This window comes from Pseudophryne corroboree, chromosome 7 (genome assembly GCF_028390025.1).
Source record: "Pseudophryne corroboree isolate aPseCor3 chromosome 7, aPseCor3.hap2, whole genome shotgun sequence".
NCBI lineage: Eukaryota > Metazoa > Chordata > Amphibia > Anura > Myobatrachidae > Pseudophryne > Pseudophryne corroboree.
In genome coordinates, this window is record NC_086450.1 from 412,164,635 (window position 1) to 412,181,424 (window position 16,790).

General features: G+C 46.2%; 1 protein-coding gene across 5 annotated transcripts in view; it reads left to right on the forward strand.

The window, feature by feature from the left end:
• Positions 1-12,722: 12,722 nt before the first annotated feature.
• Positions 12,723-16,790, forward strand: part of E4F1 (E4F transcription factor 1) — a 124,382-nt gene continuing 120,314 nt past the window's right edge. For 4 of the 5 annotated variants that reach the window (XM_063934712.1, XM_063934714.1, XM_063934713.1 and 1 more), the window contains exon 1: positions 12,724-13,066. In XM_063934712.1, the coding sequence (XP_063790782.1) occupies positions 12,742-13,066 (325 nt within the window). In that variant the 5' untranslated portion in view covers positions 12,724-12,741. Of the gene's footprint in view, positions 13,067-16,790 lie in introns of all 5 variants that reach the window. The other variant, XM_063934715.1, reaches the window with a different exon arrangement.

The following is a 16,790-nucleotide window of genomic DNA, read 5'->3' on the forward strand; positions in this document are numbered from 1 at the left end:
GTGGGGTCAATGTGGACAATCGATATATCCATTCTATTTCCCTTTGGGCTAGGATTTTAGCTCGATCTCCTCCTCTTGCGCTTGCTGGAATGTGATCCACAATTATATGTCTCAAATGGTGTAATTGATGTTGTGCTTGCTTGAAGTGTCTTGCTACCGGTTGATCATTCGGTTTACCCTCCAGAGCTGCCTTGATGGCTGACCTGTGTAAAGCCATTCGTTCTCGAAAGGTACGAATGGTTTGGCCCACGTATAGTAAGCCACAGGGACATGAAATGACGTATATCACAAATTGTGACAAACACGTTACATGATGGCGAATTTTGAATGTCTTCTTACTGATGGGATGAATAAACTGTGGACCTGTGTCCATGTGCTTGCATGTGGTGCATGTGAGGCACCTTTGACATCCCGTTTTGTATGCTGTATGTTTTCTTTGGGTGACGTCCGTTTTTACTAATCTCTGAGGTTACGTCCCCTTTTGAAGCATGGCATAATTGTTGTGTTTTTGAATACTGGTAATGTTGGATCCGTGTTGACGATGGGCCACAACGCCCGTGTGGCCCTTGTAGTAACTGAGCTGGCCGTAGTGTATTCTGTGATAAAAGGTATCTTCTTTAAGGGTTGTTGCTTTTTGGAGACTAGTAGTTGTTCTCTGGGTATACCTGAGATCTCTTGTTTAATGTCCGCCAACTGTTTCTGATTGTATCCTCTTTGTATAAACTTGAATACTACTTGGTCCAGTGCACTATCCAGTTGTTCCCTGTTACTGGTAATTCGGGCTACACGTAGCATTTGAGACCTTGGTAAGCCCTTTTTTAGTGCTGGCGGATGAAAGCTGTTCTTTCTCAATAATGTGTTTCGATCCGTTGGTTTATGATATACCGATGTGGTGATGGTCTCATTGCAAATGTTTATTTCAACGTCCAAAAAATGTATAGACTCCGTGCTGGTTTCTGTGGTGAGTTTGATTGGCGTGTCACTGTGGTTGATGTTATTTAGAAGATCCTTCAGCTCATCTTCCGTGCCGGTCCAAAATAGTAGAAGATCATCTATGTAACGTGTGTACAATAGTGACTTGCCTCATATATCTTCTGAACCTAGATGTTGCTGTTCAAATGCATACATATACACGTTAGCATAACTCGGGGATACATTGGATCCCATTGAGCATCCTGCGAGTTGTACGAAATAATCGCCGTTATGTAAAAAGTAATTGTGTGTTAGGATGTATTCCAGAAGTTTCATGAATAAAGGTATATAGATGGCATTGAAGTTCTGCGAGGTCAGAAATTGTTGCATTGCTGCAAGGCCTTCAGAATGAGGAATGACCGTGTACAAACTTTGTACATCCATGGTACACATGATAGTATTCTTCGGTACTTTAGATATTTCCCGTAACTTAAGCAATAATTGAGTGGTATCTTTTAAATATGTGGTTTGTTTGCTGACCAATGGTTGTAGTAATGTGTCTAAAAAGATGGAAATCGGCTGTATCAGTGATCCTCTTGCTGATGTAATCGGGCGACCGGGAGGATGCAGTGGATTTTTGTGTAATTTAGGGACAGTATACAATACTGGAACCACAGGATGCGGTTGTTTCAAAGCAGCTGCGGTTTTGGAATCCAAATGTCCATCTGATACTGCTTGTTTAAGGATGTTGTCTATTTCCAATTTGTATTGTACAGTGGGATTATTGCGTAATTTTTTGTACGTGATGGGGTCCCTTAGCTGTCGGTCAATTTCAGCAATGTAGTCCTTCCTGTCCTGTATGACTATTGCTCCCCCTTTATCCGCCGGCCGTATAATGATGTCCTTGTAGGAACTGAGATCTTTTAGAGCTTGTTGTTCTTGTGCGGTGATGTTTTTGTATATGGACGGAGCTGCTTGGTCATATCTTTTTATTGAGGAGTCCAGTAGTCTGGAAAAAGTTTTTATAGCAGCGTTATTGGATTGAGGGTCAAAAGTCGATCTGGACGGCAGGTTGACAAGTGGTTCACTGGTGATGGGTGTGTGTTGATATTGAAAGTGCTCCTTGAGTCTTAATGTTCTGCTGAATCGATGTTGTTCAACTGTCCATTTAAAGTCATTATGAGGGTTGGTGGGTATGAACGAAAGTCCCTTTTTTAGGACTTGTTTTTCTGGATCCGTGAGAATTCTTGAAGATAAGTTGAAGACTAAGTCTTCTTCTTGTACCTCGCACCACGTGGTGGTTTTCCTGAGTCTGAGGTTTTGTCCCCCCCGTCTGGTGGGTCTTGTCCTCCGGGTTCGTGTGCAGTCTTCGTAGCAACCCCTAAAGGGGCCTGTTTAGGAGATTTGGAGCCATCTGTTTCATACCCACGGAAATCGCTATCAGAGTTGGATGAATATGTGCGTCTTCCTGATTGGGCTCTTCTATCCCTCCAGGATTGTCGTTGGGTTCTTCTGCCTCCTGGCCGTGCCTCTGTTATGCCGTATAACCATCGGTACACCCGATTGTCTTCGTAATCAATGTTGACAGTTTGGAGTTTGGATCTCTTGAATGTTATGAGATCCCGTTTGTATTTATCCAATTGAATTTTCAATTTCTCCCAAGTACTGGCATATTGTGCATCGTTGAGTACTGTCTGATGGTCTGTAGTGTATTGGGCAATGGTGCTTCTGTATTTTTTTAATTCCTTTCCCGATTCTTCTATAACCAGCAGCATGAGGTCCATGCTGCATTTATTGAGGACTGATATCCAACGGTGGCAGAATTCGGGGCTGTTTCTGCCTATGGTGGGGACATTTTTAACTCTGAACCCCCTGGGGATGCGCTTGGCCCGGAAATAGTCAGACAGCGAAGTTCCGTGTAACAAGAAGTCCACTTCTTTTTTCTTTAGTCTTAAAAGAGTATGATAAATCTCTTCTGGGGTGGTTTTTTCCTCAGTCGTTCCTGTATCTTCCGTGAATAATATGGCTGCTGCCTCAGAGTCGGTGAAAACCAACATGTCGTCAATGGCCATAGACATACTGTGTGCAGTTGTGGTCTTTTTGGAACTGCTGGCTGCATTCATGCTGGAGTGTTCAAGATGTGACCGAACACAGTATACTTGTTTTGTAATGCAAACTGAAATGTCAATTGTGGTAATATCACTCAGACCAACCGAATGAGTGTATAGCTATTTGTCGATGAGTAGATAATTTTGAAAAATAAGGTCAGGTGCCGTACCGCTGGAGACTGCAAGTGCAGTTGGCGGACATTAAACAAGAGATCTCAGGTATACCCAGAGAACAACTACTAGTCTCCAAAAAGCAACAACCCTTAAAGAAGATACCTTTTATCACAGAATACACTACGGCCAGCTCATTTACTACAAGGGCCACACGGGCGTTGTGGCCCATCGTCAACACGGATCCAACATTACCAGTATTCAAAAACACAACAATTATGCCATGCTTCAAAAGGGGACGTAACCTCAGAGATTTATTAGTAAAAACGGACGTCACCCAAAGAAAACATACAGCATACAAAACGGGATGTCAAAGGTGCCTCACATGCACCACATGCAAGCACATGGACACAGGTCCACAGTTTATTCATCCCATCAGTAAGAAGACATTCAAAATTCGCCATCATGTAACGTGTTTGTCACAATTTGTGATATACGTCATTTCATGTCCCTGTGGCTTACTATACGTGGGCCAAACCATTCGTACCTTTCGAGAACGAATGGCTTTACACAGGTCAGCCATCAAGGCAGCTCTGGAGGGTAAACCGAATGATCAACCGGTAGCAAGACACTTCAAGCAAGCACAACATCAATTACACCATTTGAGACATATAATTGTGGATCACATTCCAGCAAGCGCAAGAGGAGGAGATCGAGCTAAAATCCTAGCCCAAAGGGAAATAGAATGGATATATCGATTGTCCACATTGACCCCACATGGTCTCAATGAACACGTTGCTTGGAGTGTTTTTTGGCAATAATTTGGCCCCCTTCGGGCAAGCCATCCAATGTAATAAGCATCTGACCACCACACATAGCACTCTTTGGAATTCTCTTCTATTTTCATTACCCTATAGAATTTAATTAGTAACACCTTGGCAGCACGGTGATCCAACGTCTTTTAAGTTATATAGTACCCCAGTCATGCTGTCTCCTGTCTCCTTTCAACATTACACACAAACAGGTAGACTTTCACAATATTCCCATTTATTTACTTCATCATTTGTCATATGGTTCCATTGATACATAGACACTGTGGTATTGGTACAACAAGTACATATAACTCATTTGCATCAAAATGATTATCTCACATAAGTACATAACATTTGTAAAACATGTACCACACAAATCAGCATCTATATTGGTGCTAATATCCTAGCTTCATGATCTGGTACAGCCTTCACAGGCTTTTTTAACCTTTTAATATGCTCACGCATTTCCTCACAGTTTACACTAGTAGCATCTACATATGCACATAATTCTAACATGACAGATGATTTCACACACCGGTGTCACATTTTTCTAGGTCTGACTGGAGCATTGAGTTAACTGCGGCAGCAGGGACGCCCGCGGGTTCCCTAGCAACCAGCGACGTCACGTCCGGGCTGAGTGAAGGGAACGCCTACCGGAAGCCCCGCTGGACGCCAGTGCCCGCAGCACCGTCAGCCGATTCCTCTCACTACAGGGTTTAAAAGGTAAGACAAACACATTATTCTGTTTTTTGTTTGCAGCAATAGCACACAGCCTTGAAAAAAGCGCCCTGCGTGGCGCTGAAACGTTGGCGTAATGTGCCATCTATCTTAGTGTTTTTCCAAATACACTTGAATTTATTTCACCAAGACCCAGGAGTGCCGCCTGTTCTTGTAAATTGAGGGATTGGAATGATACTTCACCACCTCTAACAGGAACACCTTGCTTGCTACACATTGCGTTTGTGGAAGGCACCAGGGCAGATGTGGATTTTAATGAGTGCCTACTAAAACAATCTCATATCAATTGGACTGCACTTGCAGTCTCCAGCGGTACGGCACCTGACCTTATTTTTCAAAATTATCTACTCATCGACAAATAGCTATACACTCATTCGGTTGGTCTGAGTGATATTACCACAATTGACATTTCAGTTTGCATTAAAAAACAAGTATACTGTGTTCGGTCACATCTTGAACACTCCAGCATGAATGCAGCCAGCAGTTCCAAAAAGACCACAACTGCACACAGTATGTCTATGGCCATTGACGACATGTTGGTTTTCACCGACTCTGAGGCAGCAGCCATATTATTCACGGAAGATACAGGAACGACTGAGGAAAAAACCACCCCAGAAGAGATTTATCATACTCTTTTAAGACTAAAGAAAAAAGAAGTGGACTTCTTGTTACACGGAACTTCGCTGTCTGACTATTTCCGGGCCAAGCGCATCCCCAGGGGGTTCAGAGTTAAAAATGTCCCCACCATAGGCAGAAACAGCCCCGAATTCTGCCACCGTTGGATATCAGTCCTCAATAAATGCAGCATGGACCTCATGCTGCTGGTTATAGAAGAATCGGGAAAGGAATTAAAAAAATACAGAAGCACCATTGCCCAATACACTACAGACCATCAGACAGTACTCAACGATGCACAATATGCCCGTACTTGGGAGAAATTGAAAATTCAATTGGATAAATACAAACGGGATCTCATAACATTCAAGAGATCCAAACTCCAAACTGTCAACATTGATTACGAAGACAATCGGGTGTACCGATGGTTATACGGCATAACAGAGGCACGGCCAGGAGGCAGAAGAACCCAACGACAATCCTGGAGGGATAGAAGAGCCCAATCAGGAAGACGCACATATTCATCCAACTCTGATAGCGATTTCCGTGGGTATGAAACAGATGGCTCCAAATCTCCTAAACAGGCCCCTTTAGGGGTTGCTACGAAGACTGCACACGAACCCGGAGGACAAGACCCACCAGACGGGGGGGACAAAACCTCAGACTCAGGAAAACCACCACGTGGTGCGAGGTACAAGAAGAAGACTTAGTCTTCAACTTATCTTCAAGAATTCTCACGGATCCAGAAAAACAAGTCCTAAAAAAGGGACTTTCGTTCATACCCACCAACCCTCATAATGACTTTAAATGGACAGTTGAACAACATCGATTCAGCAGAACATTAAGACTCAAGGAGCACTTTCAATATCAACACACACCCATCACCAGTGAACCACTTGTCAACCTGCCGTCCAGATCGACTTTTGACCCTCAATCCAATAACGCTGCTATAAAAACTTTTTCCAGACTACTGGACTCCTCAATAAAAAGATATGACCAAGCAGCTCCGTCCATATACAAAAACATCACCGCACAAGAACAACAAGCTCTAAAAGATCTCAGTTCCTACAAGGACATCATTATACGGCCGGCGGATAAAGGGGGAGCAATAGTCATACAGGACAGGAAGGACTACATTGCTGAAATTGACCGACAGCTAAGGGACCCCATCACGTACAAAAAATTACGCAATAATCCCACTGTACAATACAAATTGGAAATAGACAACATCCTTAAACAAGCAGTATCAGATGGACATTTGGATTCCAAAACCGCAGCTGCTTTGAAACAACCGCATCCTGTGGTTCCAGTATTGTATACTGTCCCTAAATTACACAAAAATCCACTGCATCCTCCCGGTCGCCCGATTACATCAGCAAGAGGATCACTGATACAGCCGATTTCCATCTTTTTAGACACATTACTACAACCATTGGTCAGCAAACAAACCACATATTTAAAAGATACCACTCAATTATTGCTTAAGTTACGGGAAATATCTAAAGTACCGAAGAATACTATCATGTGTACCATGGATGTACAAAGTTTGTACACGGTCATTCCTCATTCTGAAGGCCTTGCAGCAATGCAACAATTTCTGACCTCGCAGAACTTCAATGCCATCTATATACCTTTATTCATGAAACTTCTGGAATACATCCTAACACACAATTACTTTTTACATAACGGCGATTATTTCGTACAACTCGCAGGATGCTCAATGGGATCCAATGTATCCCCGAGTTATGCTAACGTGTATATGTATGCATTTGAACAGCAACATCTAGGTTCAGAAGATATACGAGGCAAGTCACTATTGTACACACGTTACATAGATGATCTTCTACTATTTTGGACCGGCACGGAAGATGAGCTGAAGGATCTTCTAAATAACATCAACCACAGTGACACGCCAATCAAACTCACCACAGAAACCAGCACGGAGTCTATACATTTTTTGGACGTTGAAATAAACATTTGCAATGAGACCATCACCACATCGGTATATCATAAACCAACGGATCGAAACACATTATTGAGAAAGAACAGCTTTCATCCGCCAGCACTAAAAAAGGGCTTACCAAGGTCTCAAATGCTACGTGTAGCCCGAATTACCAGTAACAGGGAACAACTGGATAGTGCACTGGACCAAGTAGTATTCAAGTTTATACAAAGAGGATACAATCAGAAACAGTTGGCGGACATTAAACAAGAGATCTCAGGTATACCCAGAGAACAACTACTAGTCTCCAAAAAGCAACAACCCTTAAAGAAGATACCTTTTATCACAGAATACACAACGGCCAGCTCAGTTACTACAAGGGCCACACGGGCGTTGTGGCCCATCGTCAACACGGATCCAACATTACCAGTATTCAAAAACACAACAATTATGCCATGCTTCAAAAGGGGACGTAACCTCAGAGATTTATTAGTAAAAACGGACGTCACCCAAAGAAAACATACAGCATACAAAACGGGATGTCAAAGGTGCCTCACATGCACCACATGCAAGCACATGGACACAGGTCCACAGTTTATTCATCCCATCAGTAAGAAGACATTCAAAATTCGCCATCATGTAACGTGTTTGTCACAATTTGTGATATATGTCATTTCATGTCCCTGTGGCTTACTATACGTGGGCCAAACCATTCGTACCTTTCGAGAACGAATGGCTTTACACAGGTCAGCCATCAAGGCAGCTCTGGAGGGTAAACCGAATGATCAACCGGTAGCAAGACACTTCAAGCAAGCACAACATCAATTACACCATTTGAGACATATAATTGTGGATCACATTCCAGCAAGCGCAAGAGGAGGAGATCGAGCTAAAATCCTAGCCCAAAGGGAAATAGAATGGATATATCGATTGTCCACATTGACCCCACATGGTCTCAATGAACACGTTGCTTGGAGTGTTTTTTGGCAATAATTTGGCCCCCTTCGGGCAAGCCATCCAATGTAATAAGCATCTGACCACCACACATAGCACTCTTTGGAATTCTCTTCTATTTTCATTACCCTATAGAATTTAATTAGTAACACCTTGGCAGCACGGTGATCCAACGTCTTTTAAGTTATATAGTACCCCAGTCATGCTGTCTCCTGTCTCCTTTCAACATTACACACAAACAGGTAGACTTTCACAATATTCCCATTTATTTACTTCATCATTTGTCATATGGTTCCATTGATACATAGACACTGTGGTATTGGTACAACAAGTACATATAACTCATTTGCATCAAAATGATTATCTCACATAAGTACATAACATTTGTAAAACATGTACCACACAAATCAGCATCTATATTGGTGCTAATATCCTAGCTTCATGATCTGGTACAGCCTTCACAGGCTTTTTTAACCTTTTAATATGCTCACGCATTTCCTCACAGTTTACACTAGTAGCATCTACATATGCACATAATTCTAACATGACAGATGATTTCACACACCGGTGTCACATTTTTCTAGGTCTGACTGGAGCATTGAGTTAACTGCGGCAGCAGGGACGCCCGCGGGTTCCCTAGCAACCAGCGACGTCACGTCCGGGCTGAGTGAAGGGAACGCCTACCGGAAGCCCCGCTGGACGCCAGTGCCCGCAGCACCGTCAGCCGATTCCTCTCACTACAGGGTTTAAAAGGTAAGACAAACACATTATTCTGTTTTTTGTTTGCAGCAATAGCACACAGCCTTGAAAAAAGCGCCCTGCGTGGCGCTGAAACGTTGGCGTAATGTGCCATCTATCTTAGTGTTTTTCCAAATACACTTGAATTTATTTCACCAAGACCCAGGAGTGCCGCCTGTTCTTGTAAATTGAGGGATTGGAATGATACTTCACCACCTCTAACAGGAACACCTTGCTTGCTACACATTGCGTTTGTGGAAGGCACCAGGGCAGATGTGGATTTTAATGAGTGCCTACTAAAACAATCTCATATATATATATATATATATATATATATATATATATATATATGTATGAGTATGTGGATATATGTATATCTTGAGGATGGAAATAGATAATCATATCATGTGTGGGATCATATTGTTCAGAGTCACGTAAACATTAATCTGGTGGGAATAAGAAAATTATTATATATTACCACATTAAGTTATTAATAATACCAGATTTATGTATGATTAATGTGATGGGTTTAACTGGTCATGGGGTGGGAACTCAGATGCAAACAACAGAAATCACATCTCAAGTCTTAGCCATCGCCCACTTCTTGAGCTGACCAATGATCCCCGGTGCACAGGATATGTCCCACCCCCGAACCAATGGAAGAAGAGCGCACAGTGTCTATTGTATTATGTTTTGATCTACTGTATAAAGAGCCAGCTGCATGCCAGGTCACTATCACAGACTCTGAAGGTCATCACCCTTGATGACTGAGGACCGGACCGGGAAGCGCAGGCTAAACCAAAAGTATGTACCATTGACTGTAGCCATTATTCTTTTGTATTGTATTGCTTTGTGATTGTAACCCCCTTTCAGTAATAATATGTTGTGGTGTCGGAACCCAGCAGTTTAAATACAATCTGGTGTCATGTTTTCCTTTCCCTGCTAAGGTTTAAAGTGTATTACTATCGCATGCATAGCTGTTAAGGGTTCACGGTGTATCTTTAGGTGTGTACGCATTGCGTGTACTTTGTACAGTCAGCGTGGCGTTTGTACGCAAAGTCCGTACACGGTACGGGACTCTGTACGCTAATGGTGTAATAGGTACGTAGGTTGTGGATTAAGTATAGCGGCCGCAGCGGCTTCATTTAAGGTGTATGAAATGTCTTTTTAAAGTGTTGCTTTAGTCCTGTACGTAAACCAGCGTTTACAACATGGATAGAGAAGGTATGAAATAGTCCAAAAACATGTAAAAATAAATAAATCATGTGTCTATCTTTTTTTATGTCGACCATTTTTTATGTCGACATTTTGACCCTGTCGACCTTTTGTACTGCCTACCTTTTGACCCTGTCGACCTAATGTCTGTCTAACATATGGTGTCTATTGACTGTCTAACTAGACACCGTCTATCAACTGGATACCGAGGAACTTGACTCTGCCCAAGTTATACAACAGAACCCTTATTCCCATAATTTTTTCTTTTCAATCCAAGCCCCTGCAATTCCTGCAAGCATCTGCTTCGCTATGACGATCGTCAAATCACAGGGGCAAACACCCCAAGATTATCTTGTAATCCCCCAATACAGGCAGAAGTGAGGAAAACATGGAGGCTGGGTGGTCTGGTAACTGCAAACAGTTCCATTAATCTGAGCTTGGTTCCGTCTTTCAGATGTAGCCGAGAAGGACCCCGACGATGACTGCCGTCACTTAGCCATGATGGTCTGTTACTGACGGAGAAGCTGAGGAATAACCTCCAGGTGGCCCCCAGCCAGTGAGCGACTGTGCAGGAATCCTACTGGTGTGTTGGAGGAATCTGGACTGTGGCGCCCGGGCAGCTGTCTGGACTCGTAGAAGTTACCGTAGCCCCGCCCATGGTTACATGCGCTGACATGTTTGGCTAGATGACATCTCAATGACTGCGCCCAATGGACCCTTATTCAGTAAGGATTGCAAAACTTGCGAATCGCAATCTGCCTGCGCAAGCACGACTAATAGCAACAGAAAATGCATACACATCTTGATCGCAATGCAGATGCTGTTTGACTGACAGGAAGCCGCCGTTTCTGGGCGAAAATTTGCCATTTTCTGGGTGTGTCTGAAAAAAACGCAGGCATGCCCAGGCTTTTTTTAAGGAGGGCCTCTGATGTCAGGGATGACCACTTACAGCCTCTTGTGTTGCAAGAATTGTGGATGGCCTTGCCTGGCGGAAATAGGAAACATATTCGATGTTCCGGTAATTGCATATGGTTCTGTGAACAGCCGCATATTGCGATGCATTCGCAATTTTGGCAATGGGCATTTTTTTCTCAATTTCTGAGCGTCAACTATTTGATCGCAGCAACTGCTTTTTAGCGATTTGCGATCCAACCTGAATTAGCCCCAAGCCATGTGATTTTACTGACAGAATGTAAAATAGTGATAGACACGCTCAAAAGGCAGTGCTAGACTCACCCCTCCAGCGGTGGTGAGTGCACCAATGCTGCGCACGCCTCTGGTGAGTGCACCAATGCCTCCCACCATAGCGATGGGACAGGGCTGGAGATGGGTACGGGCAGGGTAAGTATAAGGAACACAAGGGGATGGGATGGGACAGCTGAAACAAAGTAACTGTTGCAAATGAAATGCTTACAGACACGTGGTTATTCAGAGATAGATGCAGCTCTTGCTTCCTGCAGCAAGATCTGCGTCCATCTACTCACTTGCTGGTGGCCGCCCAACAGAGCAAGGCTGGCCAGAATGTGTGTGGCACCACCTCACGATGCACCCGCAATTTAATGGTGGACGCATCGATTTGAGGTTGACCACTGGCTGGGCATCCTGGCTGCACTGGCAGTTGGTCTGGCGCCATTTTCTTGGCGCTGCTGCGTGTGATATCACGCAGCTGCCCTGAAAACGGTCCGGATGCGCCTGCAGTCAGTCCGGCGCCATTATTTTTCTTGGCGCTGCTGCGTGTGATGTAACGCGGTCCCCCCGAAAACAGTCTGTATGCGCCTGCATTTTCCGGACCGTGACCACAAAACGTTGCGGCGACCCCCCTTCCTGAAAGAATGCGGCTGCATGATGAAGGGTTGCGCACGCACACAGTATGCAGCCGCTGCATACAGATGTGCAGCTGGGTTTGGGTCTGAATAGACCTCACAATAAGTAAATAAGACCCTGGGGTTTATTAGGATAGGCTAGTAAATGAAAATAAAAAAAATATTATTTTATTTTAATGTACTGTATCTTTATGTTTCATCTAGAGATTACAGGAGTATGGGTGTGGTTCATAGGGTCGACCACACTTAGGTCGACAGTCATTAGAGTGACCACTATTGGTCGACAGAGACTAGGTCGACACCTGAAATAGGTCGACGTGATTTTTTTAATTTTTTTGGTGTTGTTTTCTTCGTAAAGTGACCGGGAACCCCAATTTGTGCAACGTGTCCCCTCACATGACTTGCCATGCTTCGGGCAAGGTTACTATTCCCAATCGTAGTCCACACGGATCGTAAAGTACAAAAAATTTCAACAAATGTAAGAATTTTTTTTTTTTTTTTTTAAACTCATGTCAACCTTTTCGACCAATAATGGTCGACCTAGAGACCGGATATCCAGGAGTACGCATTGACTTATTTTTTATATTTTGTTTTAGAACTCTTTCCAACATTTCATGTGTGTGTAGCCACCTAGGAGTCTTCCCTGGATCCAAATAGCAGGAAATATGAGTGTGCAGAAGATGCTAAATACACTCCGCACACTAGAAAGGTGCATCTGACAGGTTGTCCACCCATTACATCCATGCTTTCTGGCAGGACTGGAGACTGATGGCATGCTGCCCTCACAAGACATGGCGGCTGCGCGCCATAACGTCCCACCGTCAATCGCGTCTCCCTTCGCATTCCCATCGTCCGCTCTCAGTTGTTATGACGACACGGTCGTAAAGCCGCCATTTTGCCTTGTGTTACAGCCGCCGTGCGCTGCTCGTTCGTTGCGACAGAGGAGGAGAAGTCCTGGCACTGGGATGAGCTCGGAGCCGGAGCCGGGGGTGGAGGGAGAGGAGGAGGCGGCTGTTGTTGCTGCTGCTGCTGCTCCCAGCGCTCTGATCAGCCTGGGCCTGCCTGTGGCGCCGCTCATCACACACTACAATGAGGAAGGTGAGGCCTGACCCGGGGCACAGTGCCTGTTACTGCTCATCCCATGTACTCTGCGGGTCAGCGCCGCAACACGTGCGGGTGTCATGTATGTGGCATGGATAGGTCATACGGTCTCTCTTCCGCCCCCTCCCATGTACTGTACTGCACCTTTAATAAACGAATGTTCTTAGATGTAAAGTTCAGACTCATTCACTTCCCAGGATTCATTCATTCGAAAATCGGGATAAAATAACTTACGCCCCGATCCACCCCCAAACACCCACTTTTATAGTAAAACTCCCACTTGCAGGTAGACCCCGCCCCTTTGAAGGAATAAAAATCGGGACTGTAGGGAGGGAACCTTCCCTTGAAATATGTGAAATGATGGCCTATGTATATAGGCCCTCATTCCGAGTTGATCGCTCGCAAGGCGAATTTAGCAGATTTGCTCACGCTAAGCCGCCGCCTACTGGGAGTGAATCTTAGCTTCTTAAAATTGCGACCGATGTATTCGCAATATTGCGATTACTAACTACTTAGCAGTTTCAGAGTAGCTTCAGACTTACTCGGTATCTGCGATCAGTTCAGTGCTTGTCGTTCCTGGTTTGACGTCATAAACACACCCAGCGTTCGCCCAGACACTCCCCCGTTTCTCCGGCCACTCCTGCGTTTTTTCCGGAAACGGTAGCGTTTTTATCCACACGCCCCTAAAACGCAGTGTTTCTGCCCAGTAACACCCATTTCCTGTCAATCACACTACGATCGCCGGAGCGAAGAAAAAGCCGTGAGTAAAAATACTATCTTCATGGTAAAATTACTTGGCGCAGTCGCAGTGCGATTATTGCGCATGCGTACTAAGCGGAATTTCACTGCGATGCGATGAAAATTACCGAGCGAACGACTCGGAATGAGGGCCATAGTGCACACCTATACATCAGTACCTGGCACAGGGAGCTTGCAATCTGTATTTCCTACCACATGGATACATACTGTACACACAGAACCCAGTTATGTTTCTGAAGTGTGGGAGGAAACCCACGCAAGTATGGGAGAACATGCAAACTCCACGCACATACTATTTTCGTCCGTGATTGAAAACATGCTAACCACTACGCAAAATGTGTATTCCCACCACTGCAATCCTAGATATCGCATACGCTCTCCTCAATAGATCTGATTTAATCCGTTTTGGGCTTGGTGAAATGGGAGCAGATATATCCTGTATGTCTATGGATCGCCCTTGTGCATTCAATACTGAAGTGTCATCATAAACTTAGAGGTCCGTACAATTACCCGCGACTTCATCGCAGTGTAAGCGCGGCTGTATATGTTACATAGGGCTGCGTAGAAAAATAAAAGTTCTGTGTGAGAACAACGATGCTGAAGTTCGCTTCTTATTCGGCCAGCTTCTTATTCACTTCTTATTCACTTCTTATTCGAGCTCCAGCTTCTTATTCAAAAAATTTAGTTTTGCAAGGGTTAACTAGTCTTGGGCCACAAATTTGACACCTGATATCAATAGAGGGTGGTCACTTACATATCACCCACTTGTATTTTGTTTGGCCCAACGCTGTTTTGGGCATGAAATACACTGGCAAAGTGGGCACACACACACCACTGAATGATCTGAATAAGAAGCTGGAGTTCGAATAAGAAGTGAATAAGAAGCTGGAGCTTGAATAAGAAGTGAATAAGAAGCTGGCCGAATAAGAAGCTAACTTCAGCCTCGTGTGAGAACAGCCTTAAGTGTGAGGGGACAAATAGTAGTACCATTGCCGGCACTTACTCGCATAACAGATGCAACAAAACACCACTCACAGTGCACTAGCGAGGCTGGGCTGTGACTTACAAAGTGCTGAAGCACAAAAAAACATGGCATGAAAAAAGCTGCTGTTGCTGCATTAACTCAGTCGCACACATATGTACTAACTAGGTGCTTCATCGCGCCCTACGGGCGCTCTTCACACCGTCGCAAGGGGCTACGCCCCCTTAACCCTTGCATGCCTTTCTGGGGTTTAATATTTGTATTATATGGAGTATTACCTGCATTCCTTTGTTAGTGGTTAAATATTGCACAATGAAAGGGCGTGCGATGGTGAAGGAGGCACAGCCCCTTGCGACGGCGTGAACAGCACCTGCAGGGCACGATGTACAGAATGTAGCGGGTGCGGGGGGGACTGCGGATGGTGTCTGTAGATGCTGCGGGTGGAGGGGAGGCAGAAGTGGGGGTGGGGCCTGGATGGGGAAGGTTCGGGAGGTGCTGCGTGTGGGGGAGGGGCAGAGGAGTGGGGGATGCAGATGGGGGAGGGGTCCGGAGGCACTGCAGGTGGGGGAGGGGCAGGGGTGCCACGGGTGGGAGAGGGGCAGGTGTGGGGATGTTGTGGATGGGTGAAGGGTTCCGGAGGTGCTGTGGGATGGGAAGGGACGGGAGTGCCGGGGGTTGGGTAGGGGACAGCAGGCACCATGGGTAGGGGCAGGTACGGGTGTTGCGGCGGATGGGAAAGGAGGTCCGGAGGTGCTGCAGGTGGTGGAGGGGCAGGTGCGGGGGTGCCATTGGTGGGGGAGGGGTGGGTGTGGGGGGGACCGCTGATGGAGGAGGGTGTCTGCAGATGCTGCGGATGGAGGGGGGCAGGTGTGGGGGGAGACATATAAGGGGGGTGAATGGTGGAAGGGGCCTGGAGGTGCTGTGGGTGGTGAAGGGGTGGAGGAGTGGGAGCCACGGGTGGTGTAGGGGGTCTGGAGGCACAGCATGTGGGGGAGGGGTGAAGTGCCGCTTGTGGTGGAGGGGAAGGTGCGGAGGTGTGGTGCATTGGGGAGAGGTCTGGAGGCGCTGCGGGTACTGTACATGCCATAAAAGGTAGTTGGAGGGTATGCAGTAACAGGGCCAGGACAGGGGTGACAGGGTCAGAACAGGGGTGACGGTGCCAGGACAGGGGTGACAGGGCCAGGACAGGGGTGACAGGGACAGGATAGGGGTGACAGGGCCAGGGTAGGGGCGGCAGGACCAGGACAGGGGTGACGGGGCCAGTATAGGGTTGACAGGGCAAGCACAGGGGTGACAGGACCAGGATAGGGGTAACAGGGCTAGCATAAGGGTGACAGGGCCAGGATAAGGGTGAAAGGGCCAGGATAAGGGTGGCAGGGCAAGGCCAGGGGTGACAGGGACATGACAGAACACAGGGCACGGGAGAGATTGGTATTAGGGACAAAACAGTGGTGACAGACAGATGTGTCTTACCGGAGTCACTGCTGCTGGCTGCTGCTGTTCCACTCCAACCTGTTGGGATCTGCTGCTGCTGGAGACTTGGCATGGCTGACTCTCTCAGGCTGGAGTCCTGCTTTCTCTGCCCGTCCGCATCCCTCCCCCCCCTCCTCAGTCACACACCGCAGACCTCGCGCAGCTGCCGGGCACTGTGGTAAGGTGAGACTGGAAATGACTGGTTAGCCCCCTGGAGATGCTGCGGCTGGAGGGAGGAGGGGGTCATAGCATGCACGTGGCGCGGACCTCATGGCTTCCGGGCACTGTGGTAAGGGGAGACTGGGAGTGACTGGTTAGCTCCCAGGAGACGCTGCGGCTGGAGGGAGGAGTGGGTCAGAGCCTGCAAGCAGCTCGGATTTCTGCAGTGCTACCCGCCAGCTAAAGTGTGTGAATGAGCTGGGCGCACTCCACTGCGGGTGGCAGCGCTGCAGCTAGCGGTGGGGTTGCCGGGGCTGGAGATAACAGAGGCAGTATGGAACCTGCACA